A 22,160-nucleotide genomic window follows, 5' to 3' on the forward strand; every position below is an offset into this window, starting at 1 on the left:
CTGAGAGTAGATGGGACTCACAAAGGCATGAGAATCACACAGCCAGCCAGCCCTGCTGGGGCACCCCCACCCCACACATCAGCATCTGGTTTGGCTACACTGGTGATGCTGTAGGGAAGGCCCCCGTCCCAGGGCTTCTTCCAGCAGCCCAGGTGGAAGGTAGCAGCACTGAGTGTCAGCTTCCGGGGGCCCTGCAATCCCATGGAAGCACAGATGAAGGAAGTCCGACAAGACCCAACCGGCCAGGAAGGTCACATTTCTGTGAGCCATGCTGAAGAGGCCCTCTTCACAGTCCCTGGAACCTACGGCAGGTGAAGCAATGGTGCAGGTTCCTCCTGGCCCCTTGTCAAAGCAGTGCACAAAGAGTTGTGTGTGAGCCTGAACAAGATGCGATGGCTGTGATGGCCGGCCAATGAGCGGGCCACCAGTACTGGGCAGCCTGAGGCTGCTTCTCCATCAGAAACCCACATGCAGCCAATGCCAACCTCCACTCCTCCAGGGAAGAAGACAGGGTACGCATGTCGTGTGGGGGGTTGGGTGTGAGCATGAGGGAGACACCTTCACGGTGGGGGGGGACCCCAGCCTGCACGTGGGAGCGAGCACGGCAGGCACAATGCTCCCATGGCATCAGCAGGGACAGGACAAGCAGGGTGTTGGTGGACAGGCAGCAGACAGCAGAGTCAGTGAGAGAGGGTGGCCCCAGGGTGGTGTGGGAGTGGGAGGTCTCGGTGTGGGATGACAACCTGGTCTTGAGTGGGTGAGAACACAGCATCATATGGTTTTCCTTCTAGACCGAGTGTGTGTGCGTGCACGTGTGTGCATGTACATGTGTGTGCACATGTATGTGCACGTCTGTGCATGTATGTGTTTGTGTGCACAGAATGTGAATGAATACCCATATTCTGCACAGCTCCACCTGCTGCAAGGGCCGAGTAGACCCCGCATTGAGCTTCGTCTGCCACGGGCTCCACCGGCGCCAGCATCTGCTTCGCCCACAGTGCTGTCAGGCTGTAGGTGGTCCCTCCAGGCTCAAACTTCAGCAGCTACGAGGTGGGGACACCAGGACGTCACACAGGCTCCTCCCACCACAGGCTCCTCCCACTGCAATACATCACTCCCACAACAGGCTCCTCCCACCACACAAACCATTCCCAATATCGGTTCCTCCCACCACAATCACCACTCCCACCACAGGGCAACAACACAGGGGGTGTCGCTGGGCTCCCTGTGACAGAGTTCCCAACCCCAAGAGCTGACCCCAAGGCACAGGGTGCAGCACCCAAGGAAACCCTCTAAAGCTGGTGCACCTCAGGGCCAGCATCGTGGAGCGGTGGGTGAAAGCCACTGCCTGCAACGCTGCCATCCCATTTGGGTGCGGGGTTCATATCCCTGCCGCTCTCTTTCCAGTCCAGCTCGCAAGCTGGCAGCTTGTGGGAAGTGGTGGATGATGGCTCGGGTGTGTGGGGCCCCTGCCATCCACACAGGAGACTTGGGGGAAGCCCCTGGCTCTTGGCTCTGTCTTGGCCCAGCCTTGGCTGTTGTGGCCATCTGGGGAGTGAAGGCAGATGGAAGATCTCTCTCTCTGTCTCTACCTCTCTTCCTGTACTCTGATTTCCAAATAAATAAATAAATAAATAAATTAAAAAAAGAAATAAAAAGAAGCAGATGGGCCATATCAGCAGCTAAGGGACAGCCTCTCCTGCCAGCAAGACTGTGCAGCTGGTCTAAGTACCGCAGCCCCAGTACTGCTCTGTGAAGGGCCCAGGGATCTGGGAGCAGGAAGCAAACACACTCTGTCTCTCCGTCCAGAGCCCTCAGCAGAGGTGATGGCCAGAATCCCAGCACCAAGGGCCCCTGAACCCAGGCCATGGGACAGCACGGCACAGGGGCAGGAAGGACTGGCACATGGGGACTCACATAAATAAACCACTAGCTGCTTCCTACAAGGTGGCCCCTTCCTCTCAACTGCGAGTGACCCACAGGACCACCCACCACCAGTGTACACACAACCAAGCCCACCCTTGGTCACCTGCATGGCCCACACTGAGTCCCACCTACATGGGTCACATGGGAGAATCCATCAACTGGACCCTTATTTAAGAAGGACACCAACACGGGGAGGAACAGGAACCAGAATTCCCTCAAAACTCTTTTAAAAACCAACTGCTGGAGGCCCACACTGGTGCACAGCACACTAAGCCCTCTACAGCAATGCCAGCATCGCATACTGGAGTGGAGGTTCGAGTCCCAGCTGCTCCGCTTCTGATATAGCTCCCTGCTAATGTGCCTGGGAAGGCAGCGGAAGATAGGCCAAGTGCTCGGGCCAAGTGGGAGACCGGAGGGAGCTCTTGGCTCCTGTCTTTGGCCTGGCTCATACTTGGCTCTTGTGGTCATTTGAGGAGGGAACCAGTAGATGGAAAATCTCTCTCTCCTTTGCCTTTCAATAATAAGTTAATGTTTAACAACATCATCAACTGCTAATGACGCAAACTGTGGTTCAATCTCAATTCTCAGGCACCACAAGGAAACAAAGAATGTTGGGAAATTCTGAGTCTGGACAGAGAGGGGACAGGGCTCCTTGAAGGGTCACCAGCAGCTGACTGTGGGGAGGACACAAAGCCACAGGGGCCACCGCCTGCAGCCCCTGCCTGGTCTCCGCAGCAGCCATGCCCTTGGCCCCAGGGATGCCCTTTCTCAGCCTAGTGTGTCCACTGCTGCAGGAACAAGGCAAGGGAGCAGCGTCTGCCCTGCTGTGAGCAGGGAGCCCCCAAGAGAGGCAGCTGCCCAGAGGGGGCCCAGCCGTCATCTCCTGTGCTGTGGGACAGGCAGAGCCTTGGTCACCGACAGACACTGTGCATTGGGGACAGGAGGGGAGCGTCAGAGCAGGAGGGGCTGCTGAAGGCTAACAGATCAGACAGGAAGGAGCCTGCCTGGGAGGCGGCAGATGAGCGGTAGGGCCAGCCAGGCCATAGCACACAGAGTGGGTGTGGCAGTGGGTGGGAGGCTGCCTCAGCCCTCTGCCTCCTCCATCCACAGCAGCCACAAGGGCTGCTGGGTGGTGCTGCCATGGTGACCAAACACCCTTTGGAATGCCCTGCAGGGTCCAGGGTCTGTCAATGCCATCGGGGGTGACCCCTGTGATGTCACCTAGGCAACTCAGTCACCTCCCTCTGGAGGGGCAGGGAAGGGATGGCTGGTTCCCTCTGTACTGGGTCCAGCTGAATGCTGCCAGGGCCACACCTGCCATCTCCCAACACCTGATGCCAGGACATGGACCTGGAGCTTCTGAAGAACCAGGCTCCTCCCACTGAGACCAGCAGCTGCGAGGGCATCTATGCCCATGGGATGCCCACCCCTACCCCCTTGTCACCTCATGACCTCCCCCCTGCTTCCTGGCTCTCCTGGTGGCTTCTACTGGGATGTGCACAGCTCAGAAGCAGCGTCCCCGTTTCTGCCTGCTGAGACAAATCCATATCCTACACGACGACACGGCTAGCCGCCACTCCTGGAATCAGAAGGCCCAGAGCAGGGATCTACGTCTCCTTCAGAGTCAGGCTGCAGAGAAGGTAGGGTGGGAAGGGACGGCTGCAGCCTCCCTGGCCTCACAGCTGGCAAAAGCTCCGGGCTGGAGGAGGGCAGCAGCCCAGGTACACAGCAGGTGCTGCACCCCACCCACACATGACCCGGGCAGCCCTGGTCCCTGGCACATTTGGGGCCGCCATGTAGGACAGGCCTCTCTGACAAATGCAGAATTTCCCAACACCCTTTGTTTCCCTGTGGTGGCTAAGTATCGAGATTGAACCACAGTGTGTGTCATTAGCAGTTGATGATGTTGTTAAACATTATGATGTCTGCCTTCAGTGAGGCAGCCTTGCAAACAAACCCACGGGGAGACTGACACCTAGGCTGCAGATCAACAGGTCTGGAACTTTCCGCTGAGCTGAGGTGAGATGGGCCAAAAGCAGCCACAGAAAGGGAAGAGTCCAGCCAGGGGTGTGTACCCCAGAGCAGAGGGGTCAGCCCCATGATGGTGACCTTGGGTGGAGCACGCCACTCGTTCACTGTTCTTCCAGTTTCTGCTAACACGCACCTACCACAGACGAGAATTCACCGGGCCACCATCAGCGGGTCCGTCACTCACTCCCCACCGTAAAGCTGCTGGCAGAATCTTCTCGGCTGCTGTGCACTGCCGTGTTATCACATGTCTCCCTGGAAAGAACAGAACAGGAACCAACCCAGTCCGCAATGCCCCACAAATGGCAGAATTTCATATCCTTGTCAAAAAGAGACTGAAAGGGAAATGCAGGAATTGTGTGCAAAACAAATTTGGCTCTCTGAACCTAAAAAAAAAAAAAATAGCAATTTTTAAGAATTGAGAGGGGGCTGGTATTGTGGTGTAGTAGGCAAAGCCACTGCCTATGGTGCCAGCATGGCATATGGGTGCCGGTTTGAGTCCTGGCTGCTCCAGTTCTGATCCAGCTTTCTGCTATAGCCTGGGAAACCAGTGGAAGATGGCCCAAGTGCTTGGGCCTCTGCACTCGCGTGGGAGACCTAGAAGAGGCTCCTGGCTTTGGATCGGCCCAGATCCGGCCATTGTGGCCATTTGGGGAGTGAGCCAGCAGATGGGAGACCCCTCTCTATGTGTGTCTCTGCCTTTCTCTATCTGTAACTCTCCCTCTCAAATCAATCAATCAATCTTGGGGTGGGGGGAAATGTGTCACCAGACCCAAATCCCAGCCACGGCTGTCACAGGCCCCAACAGGCCCTTAGCGGGGGTCCCCATGTGGTGGGTGCAGCTCACTGATAACTTCCACAATGGGCCACTGACACCCCCCAGGCTCCCTACAGGCCCTTAGCGGGGGTCCCCATGGGGTGGATGCAGCTCACTGGTGACTTCCACACTGGGCCGCTGGTTCCCCTCCACCCCCCCGGGCTCCCTACAGGGACCCTAGGAGGACCATGGGGCATGGCTCACAGCAAGACCTGCCCTCCTCCCCCCAGAGGAGGTCCCTTTTCCTCTCAGTCTCCATTGGGTCTGCCAGGCTGTGTCTCACTCAGCACTGCAGACCCTGTGGGAAGCGACTCCAGGAAACAAGGGCAGGAAACGTCAAGATTATCCAAAGTTATTGCAGACTGGAAAAAACCCTATGCCTTTTCCTAAACACCAATGCCGATGGTATCATTCATTTTGCTTCATCATCCAGGTAAGCAATTTCAAACACTCACAGCCAGTACCAAGAGACAGAGTTCAGGGGCTGGTGCTGTGGTGTAGTGGGTAGAGCCACCATCTACAGCTCTCGCATCCCATATGGGCACCGGTTCGAGTCCCAGCTGCTCCACTCCTGATCCAGCTCTCTGCTATGGCCTGAGAAAGCAGTAGAAGATGGCACAAGTGTTTGGATCCCCACACCCATATGGGAGACCTCAAAGAAACTCATGGCTGCTGGCTTTGGATCAGCCCAGCTCCAGCTGTTGCAGCCATCTGGGGAGTGAACCAGCAGATGGGGAGATCTCTGTCTCTGATTCTGTCTCTGTTTCTCTCTCTCTTTCAAATAAATAAAAATCAAAATATTTTTAAAGGGGCCGGTGCTGTAACATAGTAGGTAAAGCTTCCACCTACAGTGCTGGCATCTCATATGGGCACAGGTTCGAGTTCCAGCTGCTCCTCTTTCAATCCAGCTCCCTGCTAATGGCCTGGGAAGGCAGTGGAGGCTGGCCCAAGCACTTGGGCCCCTGCACCCACGTGGGAGACCCGGAAGAAAGGGTAAGAGGAAGCAAGTGTATCCTGGATACAGACACACAGAACTCCAACAATCATCCCAGAAGATGAAGTCCGTTTACCTTGAACGCTGTGACTCACTTGTACTCAGGCAGGGTCTTGTCTCTCTGTGTTGCACAGTCCATCGGGGGTTTGATTATCGTTGAATATCCAGGACCACTCACATCCATCTCAGGAAAAGTAAAATATCCACGAAAAAGAATCTCTACTGAACACAGATGAACCTGAAACACAGATTTCCTTCTTTCTTTAAACGTATTTTGAAAGTCAGAGTTACAAAGACAGAAGGAGAGAGAGAGAGAAATATCTTACATCTGCAGGTTCACTCTCCAGATGGCCACAATGGCCAGCGCTGGGTCAGCCGGGAGCCAGGAGCTTCAACTGAGTTTCTCACGTGGGTATCAGGGGCCCAAGGACTCAGGCCACCCTCTGCTCCTTCCCTAGATGCATTAGAGGGAGCTGGATTGGAAGTGGAGCAGCTGGGACATCAGTCAGTGTCCATATGAGATGCTGGCATTGCAGAAGGCAGTTTTACCCAGTGTGCCACAATGCAGGCCTCAAACCTACATTTCTAATTGACACAGATATCCTTAAAATGCAATACAAACACTTAATACCATTGATCAAAGTTTGTTTCCTAGAAATAAAAAACCGGGGTGACATTGCAATGCAGCAGGTTTAGCTACTGCCTACAATGCTGGCATCCCATACGGGCACTAGTTCAAGTCTGGGCTGCTCCACTTATGAGCCAGCTCTCTGCTAATGCACTTGGGAAAGCAGTGGCAGATGGCCCAAGTATTTGGGATACCTGGATGGAGCTCTTGGCTCCTGGCTGACCCGGCGCTGGCCATTGTGGCCATCTGGGGTGTGAACCAGCAGATGAAAACCCTCTCTCTTACAGCCAGCGCCGTGGCTCAACAGGCTAATTCTCCACCTAGCGGAGCCAGCACACTGGGTTCTAGTCCCGGTTGGGGCCCCGGATTCTGTCCCAGTTGCCCCTCTTCCAGGCCAGCTCTCTGCTATGGCCTGTGAGTGCAGTGGAGGATGGCCCAAGTCCTTGGGCCCTGCACCCCATAGGAGACCAGGAGGAGGCACTTGGCTCCTGGCTCCTGCCTTCGGATCAGTGCAGTGCGCTGGCAGCAGCGCGGCAGCCATCGGAGGGTGAACCGATGGCAAAGGAAGACCTTTCTCTCTCTCTGTCCACTCTGCCTGTCAAAAAAAAAAAAAAAAAAAAAACCTCTCTCTGTTTCTGTCTCCATTTATCACTTGCCTTTCAAATGAATAAACCTTTACAAATTTTTTAATAACTATAAAATACATACCTTTAAGAGAGGGACAGGTATCTTGGCTACAGTAGAAGGTCCACCAAGAGTGTTGTGGCTCTGGCCTTGACACACATGTCCACGGCATCCCTGACACTCCTCATGGCCTTCCTGTGTCCGGGTGGGCAGAATGGAGGGGTCTGAAGCCCTCCTGCTCTGCTCTATGCCTTTGAACCCTGTCTCCCACGGTCCATGATGGCTGTCTACCCACGGTCGGGATGGGAGAAGGTGTCTGCTCCACAGCTCGCAGGGGAGTGGGCGGGGATGACCCCTCAGAAAAGAAAGATGGCACCTCACATGTCCCCCAGAGTGGGCTCCTTGGAGACAGCCATGGATATATCTGGAGTTGCTGGAGGAAATGTTCCAGAAGCTGTCGAATAGGCGTGCTCCCATTGTCAGCTGATAACTGAAGAAAAAAACAAGTGAAAGCTGAAAATTGAATAGAAAAATGGAAATTGAATAGAAAGCTCTTGGTCCGTAGTGTTTACCGTTTGCAGCTTCATAGCCCTGTGTCAGAACTGGGGACACCAAGCTCCATCAAGACCCACAAAACTCAGCTGGGTGGGAAGGGGGCACCGACAGTGTTGTTTCCATAAATACTTTAGAAAGAAGCACCAGGATGGAGCCACCACTTATCTGTGCATGTTCAGCTCCTACTGTTCTGTGCCTGACAGGCCCACCCCGTGTGCTGTCTGTGTACTCTGGAGAGAACTCATGCAAATGGGGGAGGGGCAGGCCAGGTCCCTCCTCCAGGCATAAATCCCTGAGAGCCAAACCTAAGGTGGAGAAATATCTGCAGTACAAACGATCAGACTCGGGGTGGTGGTGGCTGTGTGTATGCTGAGCATTCCAGAACCTTCTTTCAAAGTGCCGGTATGACCCACAGGGCTGCCGCTCGTCTAGACGCCTTCTTCCAGCACGGGCTCCTGCCTGCCTTGTCCCGTGGCTTCCTGATCAGACACTTGTTTCCACAGATGCTGTGGGTCATTAGGAGGAGACAGCCTTTGCCGTTAAGCACACACACGTGCCCAAATCGCAGAAAATCCTGTGCACGATGATGAATGCCAGGTTCTAAACCAGGGCTGTCGGGTGGGGATTGCAGCCAGGTGGGACCCTGCAGATGGCGCTCAAGACACAAGCAGCCTCAGACTTCCTTCTTCCCAGCTCGGGGTCCCTCTGAAGTGACAGCAGAGCCAGCATTTGGGCCTTCAGAGCCCCCTTCCCTGACAGGGGCTAGCTGTTGCTTTGTTGCTGTGGGTGTCCCCTTATGAGCCTTGCCACTGTCCTGACGCTGCCCTCCTTCAGGTGGCTAGGACAGATTGAAAAAAAAAACAAAAACAGCCCAGGCTGGCCTAGCCACATGTGGTTGGCATCTGTGGCATCCACTTTTCACTGGTCTTCAAAAGCATAGAAATCACTTTTCCTGGGTTAAGACAAAAAAAGGAAAACTTTCAATAACCACAAGCAGTCACTGGCCAGGCCCTGCCTGCTCTTGGTCCAGGTCAGCTGAAGGTGGGAAGCTCAGGTCCAGATTACCCCTGTCATGGGCCCTGGGAGAGGGCGTGCTAATTCTCCTCCTTCCCTTAGGAAGTAGGGGGAGCATGGCCAACCCCCCGCTTCCCAAGGACAGGCTCTGATGGTTGTCGGGGAGTTCTGGGAAGCTGGACACCTGGCCAGGATGTGTCCAGCAGGTCCTCACTGGCCAGTCCCCAGGCTGCCTCCACCTCCACTTTCTTCCTGGGAGCAGGGTCATTGGTCTCCCACCCTGGGTCGCATGCAGAGCCCCACCCCCCACTGGCTTCCGGCTCTCTTCCCTGTCACTTCCTCCTTTCTTCACCATCAAGCCGTGAGCTCCAAGTCCCCTCCAGGTCTCTCATCCCCGCTGAGAGCAAGACTGGGACCCAGGAGCGTCGCCTCCCAAGCCCCTCTGGATGCTGACACAGTACAGCTGCTGCAGGACCACGGGGAGGGAGAGAAGCAGAGTCACGAGACATCTCCCAGGGCTGGCGCTGTGGTGCAGCAGGTGCAGCGCTGGCATCCCATATGGGCGCCAGTTCGAGTGCCAGCTACTCCACTTCAAATCCAGCTCTCTGCTATGGCCTGAGAAAGCAACAGAAGATGGCCCAAGTCTTTGGACCCCTGCACCCTCATGGGAGACTCAGATGAAGCTCCTGGCTCCTGGCTTCAGCCTGCCCCAGCCCTGGCTGTTGTGGCTATTTTGGGAGTGAACCAGCAGGTACAACATCTATCTCTGTAACTCTGTCTTCGAAATAAAAAAAATCGATCTGAGAGAGAGATAGAGAGAGAGAGAGATCCTCCAAGTTCCCAGCAAAGCCAGTGCACTTTACAAATTTTTTTTTTCCAGGACTGGGCCAGGAATCCCCATCCAGATCAAGGACCCCTTCTGTGCCCCAGACCCAGAGAACGTTCCAGGGGCCAAGTGTGTGGTCCCAGGCCCACACCCACCACTGTGCCCAGGCCCACCTCCCAAGAAGTCCCTGCGCCCCTGAACCCCGGGACCTCGCCCACCATGCCCCCTGGCGCCCCCTCAGTTCCCGGCCCCGCCCACCATCCCTGGACCCCTCTCAGTTCCTGTGTCCCGGCTTCTGCACTGAATGCTGGCACAACCTCCTCTCCAACCCCCCCCCCCCCGTGCCGGGGCCCCACCCACCATCCTGGACCCTCTAAGCCCCACACCTAGGACCTGGCCCACCATCCAGGGACTCGTCTCAGCTTCGGTCCCCGGGACCCTGTCCATCTGCCCAGAACCCCCTTAGGTCCCTGTCCGGAAACCAGCTCCAGCCCCTCGACTTCACCCATTACCCGAGGACCCTCTAAGCCCCATACTTGCGACCCTGGCCACACCCAGCCGTGACCCCCCTCACCCTCTATCCCGGGACCCTGTAAGGCCCATGCCCAGAACCCTGCCCATCACACCAGTCACCTCTGCACCTGTGCCCCGGGCCCTGCACACCACCCAGGTGGGACCCCCCCAAGCCCCCGGGCCCCGCCCACTACCCGGGCCTCACCCTGGCTCCTGTGCCCGGGGCCCGCCCATCCCCTCAGAAGCCCCTCAGGCCCGGGCTCAGGACCCCCCTCAGCCCCCGGGCCCCGCCCACCACCCCGGGACCACTCCTCATCCCGCCCCGGGCCGGACCCGCGCTCCTAACGTCCCCCGGCGCCTTAACAAGCGCCGCCGCCTCACCCTCGCCCAGGAGCGCCGCCCTGTCTCCCGCTTCTGGCCCGCGGCGGCCGCTCTGGTGAGGAGGGGGCGCCGCGCCGGGAGCGGCCCCGCCGCCGAGCGCTTCCGGGTCAGAGGGCGCGCGGCGCGACGGGCCGAGCTCGCTCGGGGCAAATTCGGAGGCGGAGTCCGCGGCGGGAGCAGCGCTGGGCGCGGGGCTGCGGCGGGGGCTCCTCTGCTCGTGGCGGCGCCGTGGAGGAGGCCGTGGGCGACCGGAAGCAGGCGTCGCCCTGCGTGGCTGACCCCCCCTGAGGGGCGCGGCCCCAGCACCGCCAGGGAGGCCCGGCAGGCCTGGCCCGAGGAGACCCCCCTCCCGCCGCCGCCCCGGTCTGGTTCATCTGAGGACCCTCAGGCCGCCCTGACGGGAGCAGGAAGTTGGGTGTAGGAAGGTCCGGCATTAGGAAGAGCAGGAAACGCGGGGACATCACTGCGGTGAGGGCACAGTGTCTCTCAGCGGATTTGTCTTTCTCCGCGGATTTGACATCTTCCATGTGACTTGGAGCCCAGCAGGACCTGGCTTCTGCCTGTCCTGGGCAGCGGTCAGCGGGGTCGCGTAGAGCTGCTCCGTTGCATTGGCTGCGTTCACCCCCAGTCCAGGGGATGCGGAGGAAGAGACCTCCTCTACCAGCTGTTTCGGGGCACAGTTGTGGGTGCTGCACGCAGTTGCAGTGGGGTCCAGAAATGCCTACGCGCCAAGCGCACCAGCGTTCAGATCAGAGACATCTGTGCACAACCGCACCACGGATGCGCTGGGGACAGCACAGGGCAGGCAGAGGTGTGACGTCAGAACCAGCTCGGTGGGGCCAGCGCTGTGATGTAGTGGGGTAAGCCACTGCCTGCTGTGCTGGCATCCCGTATGGGCACTGGTTCAAGTCCTGGCTGCTCCACTTCCGATCCAGCTCTGTCTTATGGCCTGGGAAATTAGTGGAAGATGGCCCAAGTATTTGGGCCACTCTACCTATGTGGGAGCCAGGAGAAAGCTTCCTCCTGGCTCCAGGCTTTGGATCGGCCCTGCCCCAGCCATTGCAGCTCTTTGGGGAGTGAACCAGCAGATGGAAGACTGTCTCTCTCTCTCTGTCTCTCTCTCTCTGTCTCTCTATTTAATTGCTTTTCAAATAAATAAACATCTTTAAGTTTTCTAAGATTAAAAATCCTTTAAATGTTTAAAAATTTAAACAGATGTAAAAATGTTTGTGGTCCCCTGTGATATGTGAGTACCTGCCTACATTGTGTTGTGTCCAATTAGTGTGTGTCTATGGGTACAGACATCTATCTACTCAAAAATGAAGCATTTCTTTAGGGTCTAAAACCTCCAAACTCCTACTTTCTAGTTCTGTTTCAGAGAAATTCATCATGAATTTCCATGATCTTAGTTGCCCTACCATACAATAGAACCCAGCAATGTCTTACTTCTCCCTAACTGTAACCTAGTGAACACAGAACAAGCTTTCTCCACCCCTGGCCCATATTTCCCTCTGCATTCTCTAATATCCACCATTAGACTTTATCATTGTGTTTGAAAAGGCAACCACTGGTTGGAACAGTATTCCTTCTAAGTATCTTATGTTGATTGAGTACTTGTCTGAGAAACATTTTCACCTTTTTTTTGACAGGCAGAGTGGACAGTGAGAGATAGAGACAGAGAGAAAGGTCTTCTTTTTTCCATTGGTTCACCCAGCAGTGGCTGCTACGGCTGGCGTGCTGTGGCCAGCGCACCACACCGATCCGAAGCCAGGAGCCAGGTGCTTCTCCTGGTCTCCCATGCAGGTGCAGGGCCCAAGGACTTGGGCCATCCTTCACTGCCTTCCCGGGCCACAGCAGAGAGCTGGCCTGGAAGAGGGGCAACTGGGACAGAATCCGGCACCCCGATTGGGACTAGAATCCGGTGTGCCGGCGCTGCAGGCGGAGGATTAGCCTAGTGAGCCATGGCACCAGCCGACATTTTCACCTCGCTATAATGATTCCAGGTAACTCAGCTTGAACGCTGTTCTCATCTCACAGCAGGTGCACACAAGCACACAAACACACCGAGACAAACACAGACACAGATACCATGGCCTTTTGGGGCTGTGTTTGTACCGTGCCCTTCTCATCCCTGGCTGCTTGGATAGGGCAACATGTGGACATGACACATGAGGGCCAAATCAAGTTCTTTCCCACAAAAAAGTGTAAATTCCACCCAAAGTTCCAGCTTGAAAACCTCCCATGAACAAAGAAATGTGGGACTCTATTTTGGTATGGTCATTTTCACCCTTTGATTTTTGATTATTTTTATTTGAGAGAGAGAGAGAGAGAGAGAGAGAGAAAGAGAGAGAGATGCCGGCATTGTGGTGTAGCGGGATTAAGCCCCTGTTAGCAATGTCGGCATACCATATGAGTGCTGGTTCAAGACCCAGTTGCTCCACTTCCAATCCATCTCCCTCCTAGTGCACTTGGGCAAGCAGCAGAAGATGGCCCAAGTGCTTGGGCACCTGTGTCCATGTGGAAGACGTGGAAGAAGCTCCTGGCTCTGGTTACAACCTGGCCCGCCCTGGCTGCTGCGGCCTTTTGGGGAGTGAACCAGTGGATGCTAGACTCTCTCTCTCTCTCTTTCTCTGTCTCTGTCTCTGTCTCTCTCTGTAGCTCTGTCTTTCAGATAAATAAATAAGTCTTTAAAAACTGTGAGCAGGAAATGAATCTAATGTTATCATTTCACTTATGTGAAGATCCCAACATGACTCTGAGTGGAAAAGCTGATGCTGAGTGAAGGATAAAGAATTGATGCTAAATGATGGTGGAGGTGATGCAATCTTCAGAAATAGATATAACTAGAAAAGCCCTGAGACACCGTAGGAAATAACAAGAAGAGAAGATGGATGTGCATATATACAAGATGATTTGTCAGCTTGGATGAGGTCAGGAACATTCTGCATCGACAAAGCAAAGGCAGGGGTAGGGCAGTAAGACAGTTTATGGACCTGGTAACACACTTGACTGTCCCTTAAACATGCACACACACATGCACACACGCACACATTCACATACACACATGTGCACATCCCACACACATGTGCACACACACGCACGTGCACATGCACACCCACCCACACCCACCCACACACATGCACACACATACACTCACATGCCCACCACACATGCACACTCACACACATGTGTACACCCACATACAAATGCATACACTCATACCCCACATACACAAACACACACAAATGAAATGGCAGGCAGCAGTGCTTTCGGTTTGAAAGACAATCTCTTGTTCAGAATCTGTCTCCTCACCAGAAAATCTCAATCTGCACCATTTCAAAAATTAAAAACAGCAGAGGTGGATGTCTGGTGCTGCATTTAAGATGCTGCCTGGGACACCCACATCCCAGATCAGGTTGCCCGGCTGTGATTCATGGCTCTGCTCCTGATTCCAGCGTCCTGCTAATGCACCCTTGGGGGGTTACAGTGATGACTCAGCTACATGGATTTTCTGCCAGTCACATAGGAGTCCCACACTGAGTTATGGGCCTGTGACTTCTTTGGTCTGGCCCAGTCTTAGCCAAGCCAAATGTTGTAGGCATTTTCAGAGTAAACTAGAGGAGAGTGGCTCTCTCTTTTGTTTGTATGTCTTTGTCTATTTCTTTTTGTTTCTCTCCTATTCAAGTAAAATAATTAAATATTAAAACTGAAATGCCTTCAATTGCCTGTCTTTTCCTCCAGAGCTGCCACCCTCTTTTTTTTTTTTTTTAAAAGATTTTGTTATTTATTTGAGAGGCAGAGTTACAGAAACACACACACACACACACAGATATCTTATATCTGCTAGTTCACTCCCCAAGTGGCTGCAATGGCTGGAGCTCGGCCAATCCAAAGCCAGGAGCCAGGAGCTTCTTCTGGGTCTCCCACATGGGTGCAGGGGCCCAAGCACTTAGGCCATCTTCTGCAGTTTTCCCAGGTGCATTAACAGGGAGCTCGATCAGAAGAGGAGCAGCTGGCACTAGAACTAGCACCCATTTGGGGTGCCGGCACTGCAGACAGAGACAGCCCACTATGACACAGTGTCAGCCCCCCACCCTCTTTCTTTACACCCCTTAATTGCCAAGATTCTTGGATCCCTGTTCTACTTTTACAGAACTGCTTTGTGCTTCTGAATTCCTGCTCTGGCAGGGCTGCCACTAGGACCATCTAATTGTCAGCAATGAATCCTGTGTTGCTGGTTTCAGTGGACACTCCTGTGTTTTAACACCAAGAATAAATGCAATAATTCAGTATGAGAGCCAACAAATGCATCAATCTCTCTATCTGAAATAGACTGGATTGCCTATCAGGTGACCTTGGGTAAGCGTTCTCAGCTTCCACTCTGCCTTTCCTGCAGGGCCTGCTGGGCTCTCAGAATCACCTGCATGGGTTCTCTGGGAAGAAGGTCTCTGGGTAGAGGTGTGACTCCTCCAGGGATGGCTGATGATGGACACTGAAGCTCTGTCCCACACAGACAGCAGGAAGGAGTGAAACATCAGTCCCTGAGCCAGAGGAAGATTGTAGTGAATGTACAGCTCCCTGTCTGCACAGTAGGCACATCTTCCTCCTGGGGCTCTGACCTATGAACACCTGATTTCCCCGTAGGGACTCTGGTCTGGGAAGAAACTTTCAGGCCAATTCTCTGTTCCCAAGAGACCAGATTGAAGTCATGTGTGCTCAGAGTTGATTATTCCTTCTCTGTGGATTCTCCTGCCTCCCAGAGGGCAATGCTTTCAGCCACTGACCCTATTTGACTCAACACTTTCTCCAGAATGCAAGATGGAAGAACTCATCTTCAAGAAGTCCCTAGGGCTCTCCAGTCCTACAGTTTGGTTGGGGATGTGAGAGCAGACATGTCAGGAACAATGGTATTTCCCTCTTCAAGAAGGGGAAAACTGTTTCTCTATGTAAAACAAGGGCTCTTCACTTGTAATGAGTTAGAAATTGTAATAACAAATTTTTTTATAAATACGACTTTAAGAATATAGTCATTCTTCCCACCATGAATGAGAAATTAGATTGCATTTATCAACTGTCACTTAGTTTTTCACATGTCTGTGAGTTAAAAGAGAGGTATTTGCATTTTATTTTATTTGACACAATTTATGGGGGACACTGAACATTGGGCACATGTATACACAGCATTATGATCAAATCAGGGTAATTAGCATATCAATTACTCAAACAAGGAGCATTTCTTTGAGATGGGAACATTCAGAATCCTCTCTTGTAGATATTTTGGGATATGCTGAGCCTTGTTGTTAGCCGTAGTCATCTTACTGTGTAGCAGACACCAGAATTTATTCCTCTTGTCCATCAGAATCTTGTACCAATTGACCAGCCACTCCTCAGTCTCCACTTCCCCTACACTCCCTGGCATTTGCTAACTACTCTTTCCTTGTCTATTTCTATAAGATCAACTCTGCAAGATTCTACTTACCAGTGAGTCATGTGGTATTTGTCCTTCTGTACCTGGCTTATTGCTCTTATCATGATGTCCTCCAAGGGCATTCATGTTGTCTAGAATGACAGAATGTCCTTGTTCCAATAGCTGAACAGTATCCCATTGTGTATTAACACACAAAAATCAATAGCTTTTGTATACACAGGCAATGCCATGGCTGAGAAAGAACTTCTAAGATCAATCCTATTCACAACAGCTACAAAAGATTAAATCCCTTGAATAAATTTAACCAAGGAGGTCACAGATCTCTATGATCAAAAAAATCTTTAAAGAAAGAAAAAGGAGACACACACACATAAAATGGAAAAATCTTCCAAGTTCATGTATTGGAAGAATCAGTATCATCAAAGTGTCCATACTACAGAAAGCAATTTACAGATTCAATGCGATCCCAATCAAAATACCAAGGACATTCTTCTCAGGCATAGAAAAAATGATGCTGAAATTCATATGGAAGCATGAGGTCCTGAATAGCTAAAGCAATCTTACACGACAAAAACAAAGCTGGAAGCATCATAATATCAAATTTCAAGACATACCACAGGGAAGTTATAATCAAAACGACATGATACTGGCAAAAAAAATAGATGTGTAGATCAATGGAATAGAAGAGAAACTCAGAAATCAATCTACACATATACAATCAACTTATCTTTGACAAAGGAGCTGAAATCAATCCCTGGAGCAAGGTCAGTCTCTTCTACAAATGGTGCTGGAAAACTGGGTTTCCACCTGCAGAAGTTGAAAGCAAGACCCCTACCTTACACCTTACACAAAAATCCACTCAAAATGGATCAAAGACCTATCTATGACACGATACCATCAAATTACTAGAGAACATTGGAGAAACTCTGGAGGACACTGGCATAGGCAAAGACTTCTTGGCAAATACCCCAGAAGCATAGACAATCAAAGCCAAAATTGACAAATGGGACTACATCAAGCTGAGAAGTTTCTGCTCTGCAAAAGAAACACTCAGCAAAGTGAAGAGGCAACTGACAGAATGGGAGAAAATGTTTGCAAACTATGCAACTGATCAAGGATTAATAGCCAGAATCTACCAAGAGCTCAAGAAACTCAACAACAACAAAACAACAATCCAGTTAAGAAATGGGCAAAGGACTTGAACAGGCATTTTTCAAGAGAGGAAATTCAAAAGTAAAACAAGACAGGATCACTAGCCATCACACAAATGCATATCAATTTTGTAAGCATGGGGATTAATTTGTGTGTGTGCAATTCTTTCCAAGTTAAACTGGTACAATGTAAACTACAGCCAATCACGTGTATGAACATAAGCATACATGTGAGCACAACACACATTGCAAGTTCACCTGAATGCATGGAAACATCCAGAACATCTTGGGGCTGGCAATGCTGTGTAGCAGATTAAGCTGCCGCATGGCATCAACATCCTATATGAGCACCGTTCAAGTCTTGGCTGCTGGATTTCAGACCAAGCTCCCTAATAATGCACCAGGGAAAGCAACAGAAGTTGGCCCAGTGCTTAGGTCCCTGCACCCATGTGAGAGACCTAGATGGAGCCCTGAGATTCTGGCTTTGGCTTTGACTCTGCCCAGCAGTGTCCATTGCAGCCCTTTGGGGGAGTAAACCATCAGACAGAAGGTCTCTCTCTCTCTCTCTCAACATCTCAACCCTTCTGTAAATCTGTATTTCAACTAAACAAATAAATCTTTGAAAAAAATTCACACATGACCACAAAGTTTGGTAACTTTGATTTTCTCCATGCAACAGGTCTGGAACATAATGTTCCCTTATTTGACAATTCCATAAAAACCATACCTTTGCAAGTGGAAGAAACCAAAGCTGCTCTGATTGACAGAGTTACAGCCCTTTACCTTCTTTTAAGGTTTATTTATTTATTTGAAAGGTGGAGTTACAGAGAGGTAGAGGCAGAGAGAGAGCGAGAGAGCGAGAGAGCGAGAGAGCGAGAGAGAGAGAGAGAGAGAGAATGTCTTCAATCTGCACTCCCCAGATGGCTGCAAAGGCTGGAGCTGTGTAAAAGGCAGTTCTTAAAGTGTGCTATAATTTTCTATTTTCTGGCACAAGTGTGATGAAGCTCAGAAATAGCACTATGTTTTACATCAGAGAAATAGTTTCTCCTTTTTTTCTTTTGAAAGGGGTTTTGAAATGTTTGCTAATATGGAATGGTCAATGCTATTTCATTATGAAAGGTTGAAAACAAGAGAGAGGGAGATCTTCCATTCCCTGGTGTTATCCCCAATGGCCCGTGACAGTCAAGAGTGGGGAAAGCTGATCAGGACCCACTATCTGGTTTTCCCATGTGAGTACCTAGGACCCAACCACATAAGCCATCACCTGCTGTCTCCCACAGTGAACATCAGTAGAACCTGGATTAAAAGCGCAGCCTAGACTTGAAAAAGGGACCCCTTATATGAGTCTTGTGCACCCCAATGGCATCTTAATGGCTACAACAAATGTCCACCATAGTTTTCCCTTCTTAAAGAGGGAGGGGAATATGAAGTCTTGCAGATGTCAGGAGCTGGCATTCCCAAGAGATGTTTGAAAGCTGTAGGCAACTAACAAGATAAGTTCTTTGACCCTGGAGAAAATCTTAACTCAAGAAAGTAAATTGGTGGGAGATTTGACCTCTAGGAAGCAGAGGAGTTCACAGAGAAAGAATAATGACAGCTAAGTACACACCTGACTTCTTAGCTGGTCTCTTGGGAATAGAGAATCAGCAGGGGGAAAAATGTTTTTTTTTCTGCCCAGACCAGTGTCCCTGCAGGAAAATCAGGAGTGCAGAGGCTGGAACACCAGGAGGGAGCTGTGCCTAATGAACAGAGACAGGGAGCTGTAAATACCACCCTTGCTGTGGTCCATCAAGTGTACAACCTTGACCTGGACAAAACACAGTGGTTGCTTTTGGGGACTCGATCTGACTCTGGAACCACTGCTGTACTCCTTCCTGCTGTCTTGTGACCTCTAAAGCTTCCATCTCCATCATCAATGATCCAGGGAGGAATCACTTGTCCAGATGGGTGTTTCCTCTTCTGAGAGAACTCATCTAGGTGAGCCTGAGAGCCCACTCACTACTGCAGTAAAGGCTCTGAGAGAGTGGAAGCTGAGAATGTTTCCATGAAGTCACCTGATGTCCAAACAAGTCTATTTCAGATAAACAGGTTGTATTCTTACTCTGCCTGCTTGATAATTATTCACTGTATTTATCTGTGATGCTGGAAAACAGAAGTGTTCATTGAAACTGGCCACACAGCACTCCTTTGTTGGCAACAAAATGATGGTGCTGGAAGAACATATAGAGCAGAAATTGAGAAGTGGCTCCAAGAAAAGTATAACAAGGATCCGAGGGAAGAGAAAAATAGAATGGTGACTCTGGAAGGATATAAATGAGGTAAGTGCATTTTCTTACAATTTTACCTATATTTGTTTTCATTTGTTGGAGAAGCAATCACAGAGGGAAAGAGACATAGAGTGATTTAGTGTACTCTGGATCACTCCACATATGCCTGCAACAGTCAGTGCTCTGCCCAGAGAAAGCCGGGAGCTGGAAACTCCATCTGGTTCTCTGACGTCAGTGGCAAGAACCCAACTAAATAGCATGACACTTGCTGCCAACCAGGGTGGATTAGGGAGCAGAGTAAGAGCTCAAACCTAAGTAAGAACCAAATAGAAACCCTACTTGGGGATGCCAACAGGGAGTCTCCAAAATGGAACCAGATAGACCCATGCACAAAATACATAAACCACTACTCCAACAAGTAAGTATGATTCGTGCATTTCAATTCTGAGGGCAATGATGTGTGCAAAAAGTAAACATGCTGTTTTTGTCCTTCCTGGTCATCATCTCAGCCAAATGGAACCAGGCAACGAAACTTTCAACATTTATTCTCCTGGGATTCTCAGAGGACCCAGCACTGCAGCCCCTCATATGTGGGCTCTTCCTCTCCATGTACCTGGTCACCGTGGCTGGGAACCTGCTCATCATCCTGGCCATCCTCTCAGACCCCCACCTCCACACACCCATGTACTTCTTCCTCTCCAACCTGTCCTTGATGGACATCTGCTTCACCTCCACCACTGTCCCCAAGATGCTGGTGAACATCCAGACGCAGAGCAAAGCCATCACCCGAGCAGGCTGCATCACCCAGATGTACTTCTACTTGCTTTTTGGAGGTTTAGACAACTTCCTCCTGGCTGTGATGGCCTATGACAGATTTGTGGCCATCTGTCACCCCCTGCACTACATGGTCATCATGAACATCTGGCTCTGTGTGCAGCTGGTCCTGGTGTGCTGGGTCATCAGTGTCCTGCATGCCTTGTTACACAGCCTCCTGGTGCTACAGCTGTCCTGCACACACCTAGAAGTCCCCCAGTTTTTCTGTGAGCTGAATCAGATGATCCACAGTGCCTGCTCTGACACCTTTCTGAATGATGTGGTCATCTATATTACAGTCGTGCTCCTGGGAGGAGGCCCCATGGCTGGGATCCTTTACTCCTACTCTAAGATCGTCTCCTCCATCCGTGCAATCTCCTCAGCTCAGGGGAAGTATAAAGCATTTTCCACCTGTGCCTCTCACCTCTCCATAGTCTCCTTATTTTATTGCACAGGGCTAGGTGTGTACATTACTTCTCCCATTACCCAAGACTCACACTCAACTGCAACAGCCTCGGTGATGTACACTGTGGTCACCCCCATGCTGAACCCCTTCATCTACAGTCTGAGGAATAAAGACATAAAGAGGGCTCTGAAAAGATTTCTGGGCAGGAAAGCATGACTGGCAATTGCCTTAGGGCTGAAGGAGTGCCAAGGATAGCAGGAAGCAAAGCCTCAGGAATTCTCACTCTTAGATCTGATTGTGAAAACAGAATTTTCTCCCATTGGTTACTTACTGGGGTTTCGATTGTTGAAATCAACTTTTCTATACAACTTAAGTAACTCACTTATTACACTCTGCTCTCTTCAGTATCCTGCATTTTCCCCTTTGATGTTTTCCTTCTTTCCCAAAGTTATTCCTGACATTGAAACAGAAATAGTTAGAAATTTCTATTTCCTCATGGGACAGTAAGAATACCTTATCAGTTTTCCTAGTTAACATGTATTGTACTGAGTAGTATCTTAGTGGAGGGTTAATCTAACAAGTATAAAGTTAACATATCTTTGTAAAATACAGGAATGGGAATAGGAGAGGGAGGAGGAAGAAGAACAGGAGTGTGGGCAGGCGCCATGGCTCTCTAGGCTAATCCTCTGCCTGCGGCGCCAGCACACCAGGTTCTAGTCCCGGTCGGGGTGCCGGATTCTGTCCCAGTTGCCCCTCTTCCAGTCCTGATTTCTGCTGTGGCCCGGGAGTGCAGTGGAGGATGGCTCAAGTGCTTAGGCCCTGCACCCGCATGGGAGACGAGGGGAAGCACCTGGCTCCAGGCTTCGGATCAGCGCGGTGCGCTGGCCACAGCGGCCATTGTGGGGTGAACCAACAGAAAAAGGAAGACCTTTCTCTCTTTCACTGTCCACTATGCCTGTCAAAAAAAAAAAAAGAATAGGAGTGTGGGCAGGAGGGAGGTAGGGTGGGAAGAATCACTGTGTTCCTGAATCTGTGTACAGGAAATACATGAGATTTGTATACCTTAAATAAAATTAAATTTTAAGTCATGCGTTTTACTTCCATGGTTACAATACTTGTGAAAACTTAAGTCATTTATGAAATCTGTAGTATGCAATTCTGAAACCGTATTTTTTCTCTTATAAAATGAATCATTTCTGTTTATCCCTACTTTAATATCTCTTCCAGATAATGTGTCATTTAATACATTCATGTGCTTATTACTTATCATTGGGTTTCGTCTCATATATAGGATCCTGCTTCTTTTTCTTTTAAAGATTTAGTAATTTATTTGAAAGGCAGAGTTATGGAGGGGAAAAGGGGGTGGGAAGAGAGAAAGTCTTCCATTTGCTGGTTCACTCCCCTAGTGGCTGTAATAGCCAGAGCTGGGCCAATCTAAAGCCAGGAGCCAGGAGATTCTAATGGATCTCCCACATGGATGCAAAGACCCAAGGACTTGGGCCATCTTCCCAGGCCACAGCAGAGATCCGGGTCAGAAGTGTAGCAGCCGGAACTCGAACCAGCACCCATATGGGATGCCAGCACTTCAGGTGTTGGCTTAACCCCCTACACCACAGCGCTGGCCCCTAGGTCTTGTTTTTACACCAGCTCCATGTCCACAGTTTCCACTACAGAGTCTGCAGGACAGGGCCCCAGGGGGGATCTACTTCACCCCTCTTTAACATACAGATGTTTATCATCTAAACAGCATCTTGAAATGATTCCAACACATGAATGGTGGAGAGAGGTT

General features: G+C 51.1%; 1 protein-coding gene, 1 long non-coding RNA gene and 1 pseudogene across 2 annotated transcripts; 2 read left to right on the forward strand and 1 right to left on the reverse strand.

The window, feature by feature from the left end:
- Positions 1–22,160, forward strand: part of LOC133749273 (lysosomal alpha-mannosidase-like) — a 156,299-nt pseudogene that overhangs the window by 119,763 nt on the left and 14,376 nt on the right.
- LOC133749027 (uncharacterized) lies at positions 268–10,367 on the reverse strand. The gene is made up of 5 exons (XR_009864566.1): positions 10,307–10,367; positions 7,102–7,507; positions 5,842–6,003; positions 4,091–4,209; positions 268–1,043 (listed from the first exon to the last, which is right to left on the reverse strand). It is a non-coding gene; the product is annotated as an uncharacterized LOC133749027 (long non-coding RNA).
- On the forward strand, positions 19,676–20,587 carry LOC133749026 (olfactory receptor 7A10-like). The gene has a single exon (XM_062178124.1). The coding sequence runs from the start codon at positions 19,760–19,762 to the stop codon at positions 20,585–20,587; it is 828 nt and encodes a 275-aa protein (XP_062034108.1). The 5' UTR covers positions 19,676–19,759.

The sequence above is a fragment of the Lepus europaeus genome, chromosome 20 (genome assembly GCF_033115175.1).
Source record: "Lepus europaeus isolate LE1 chromosome 20, mLepTim1.pri, whole genome shotgun sequence".
NCBI lineage: Eukaryota > Metazoa > Chordata > Mammalia > Lagomorpha > Leporidae > Lepus > Lepus europaeus.

Bases quoted from the DNA above. Each gene is read 5' to 3' on its own strand.
- LOC133749026 (XM_062178124.1), top strand. From the start codon at position 19,760: ATGTACCTGGTCACCGTGGCTGGGAACCTGCTCATCATCCTGGCCATC.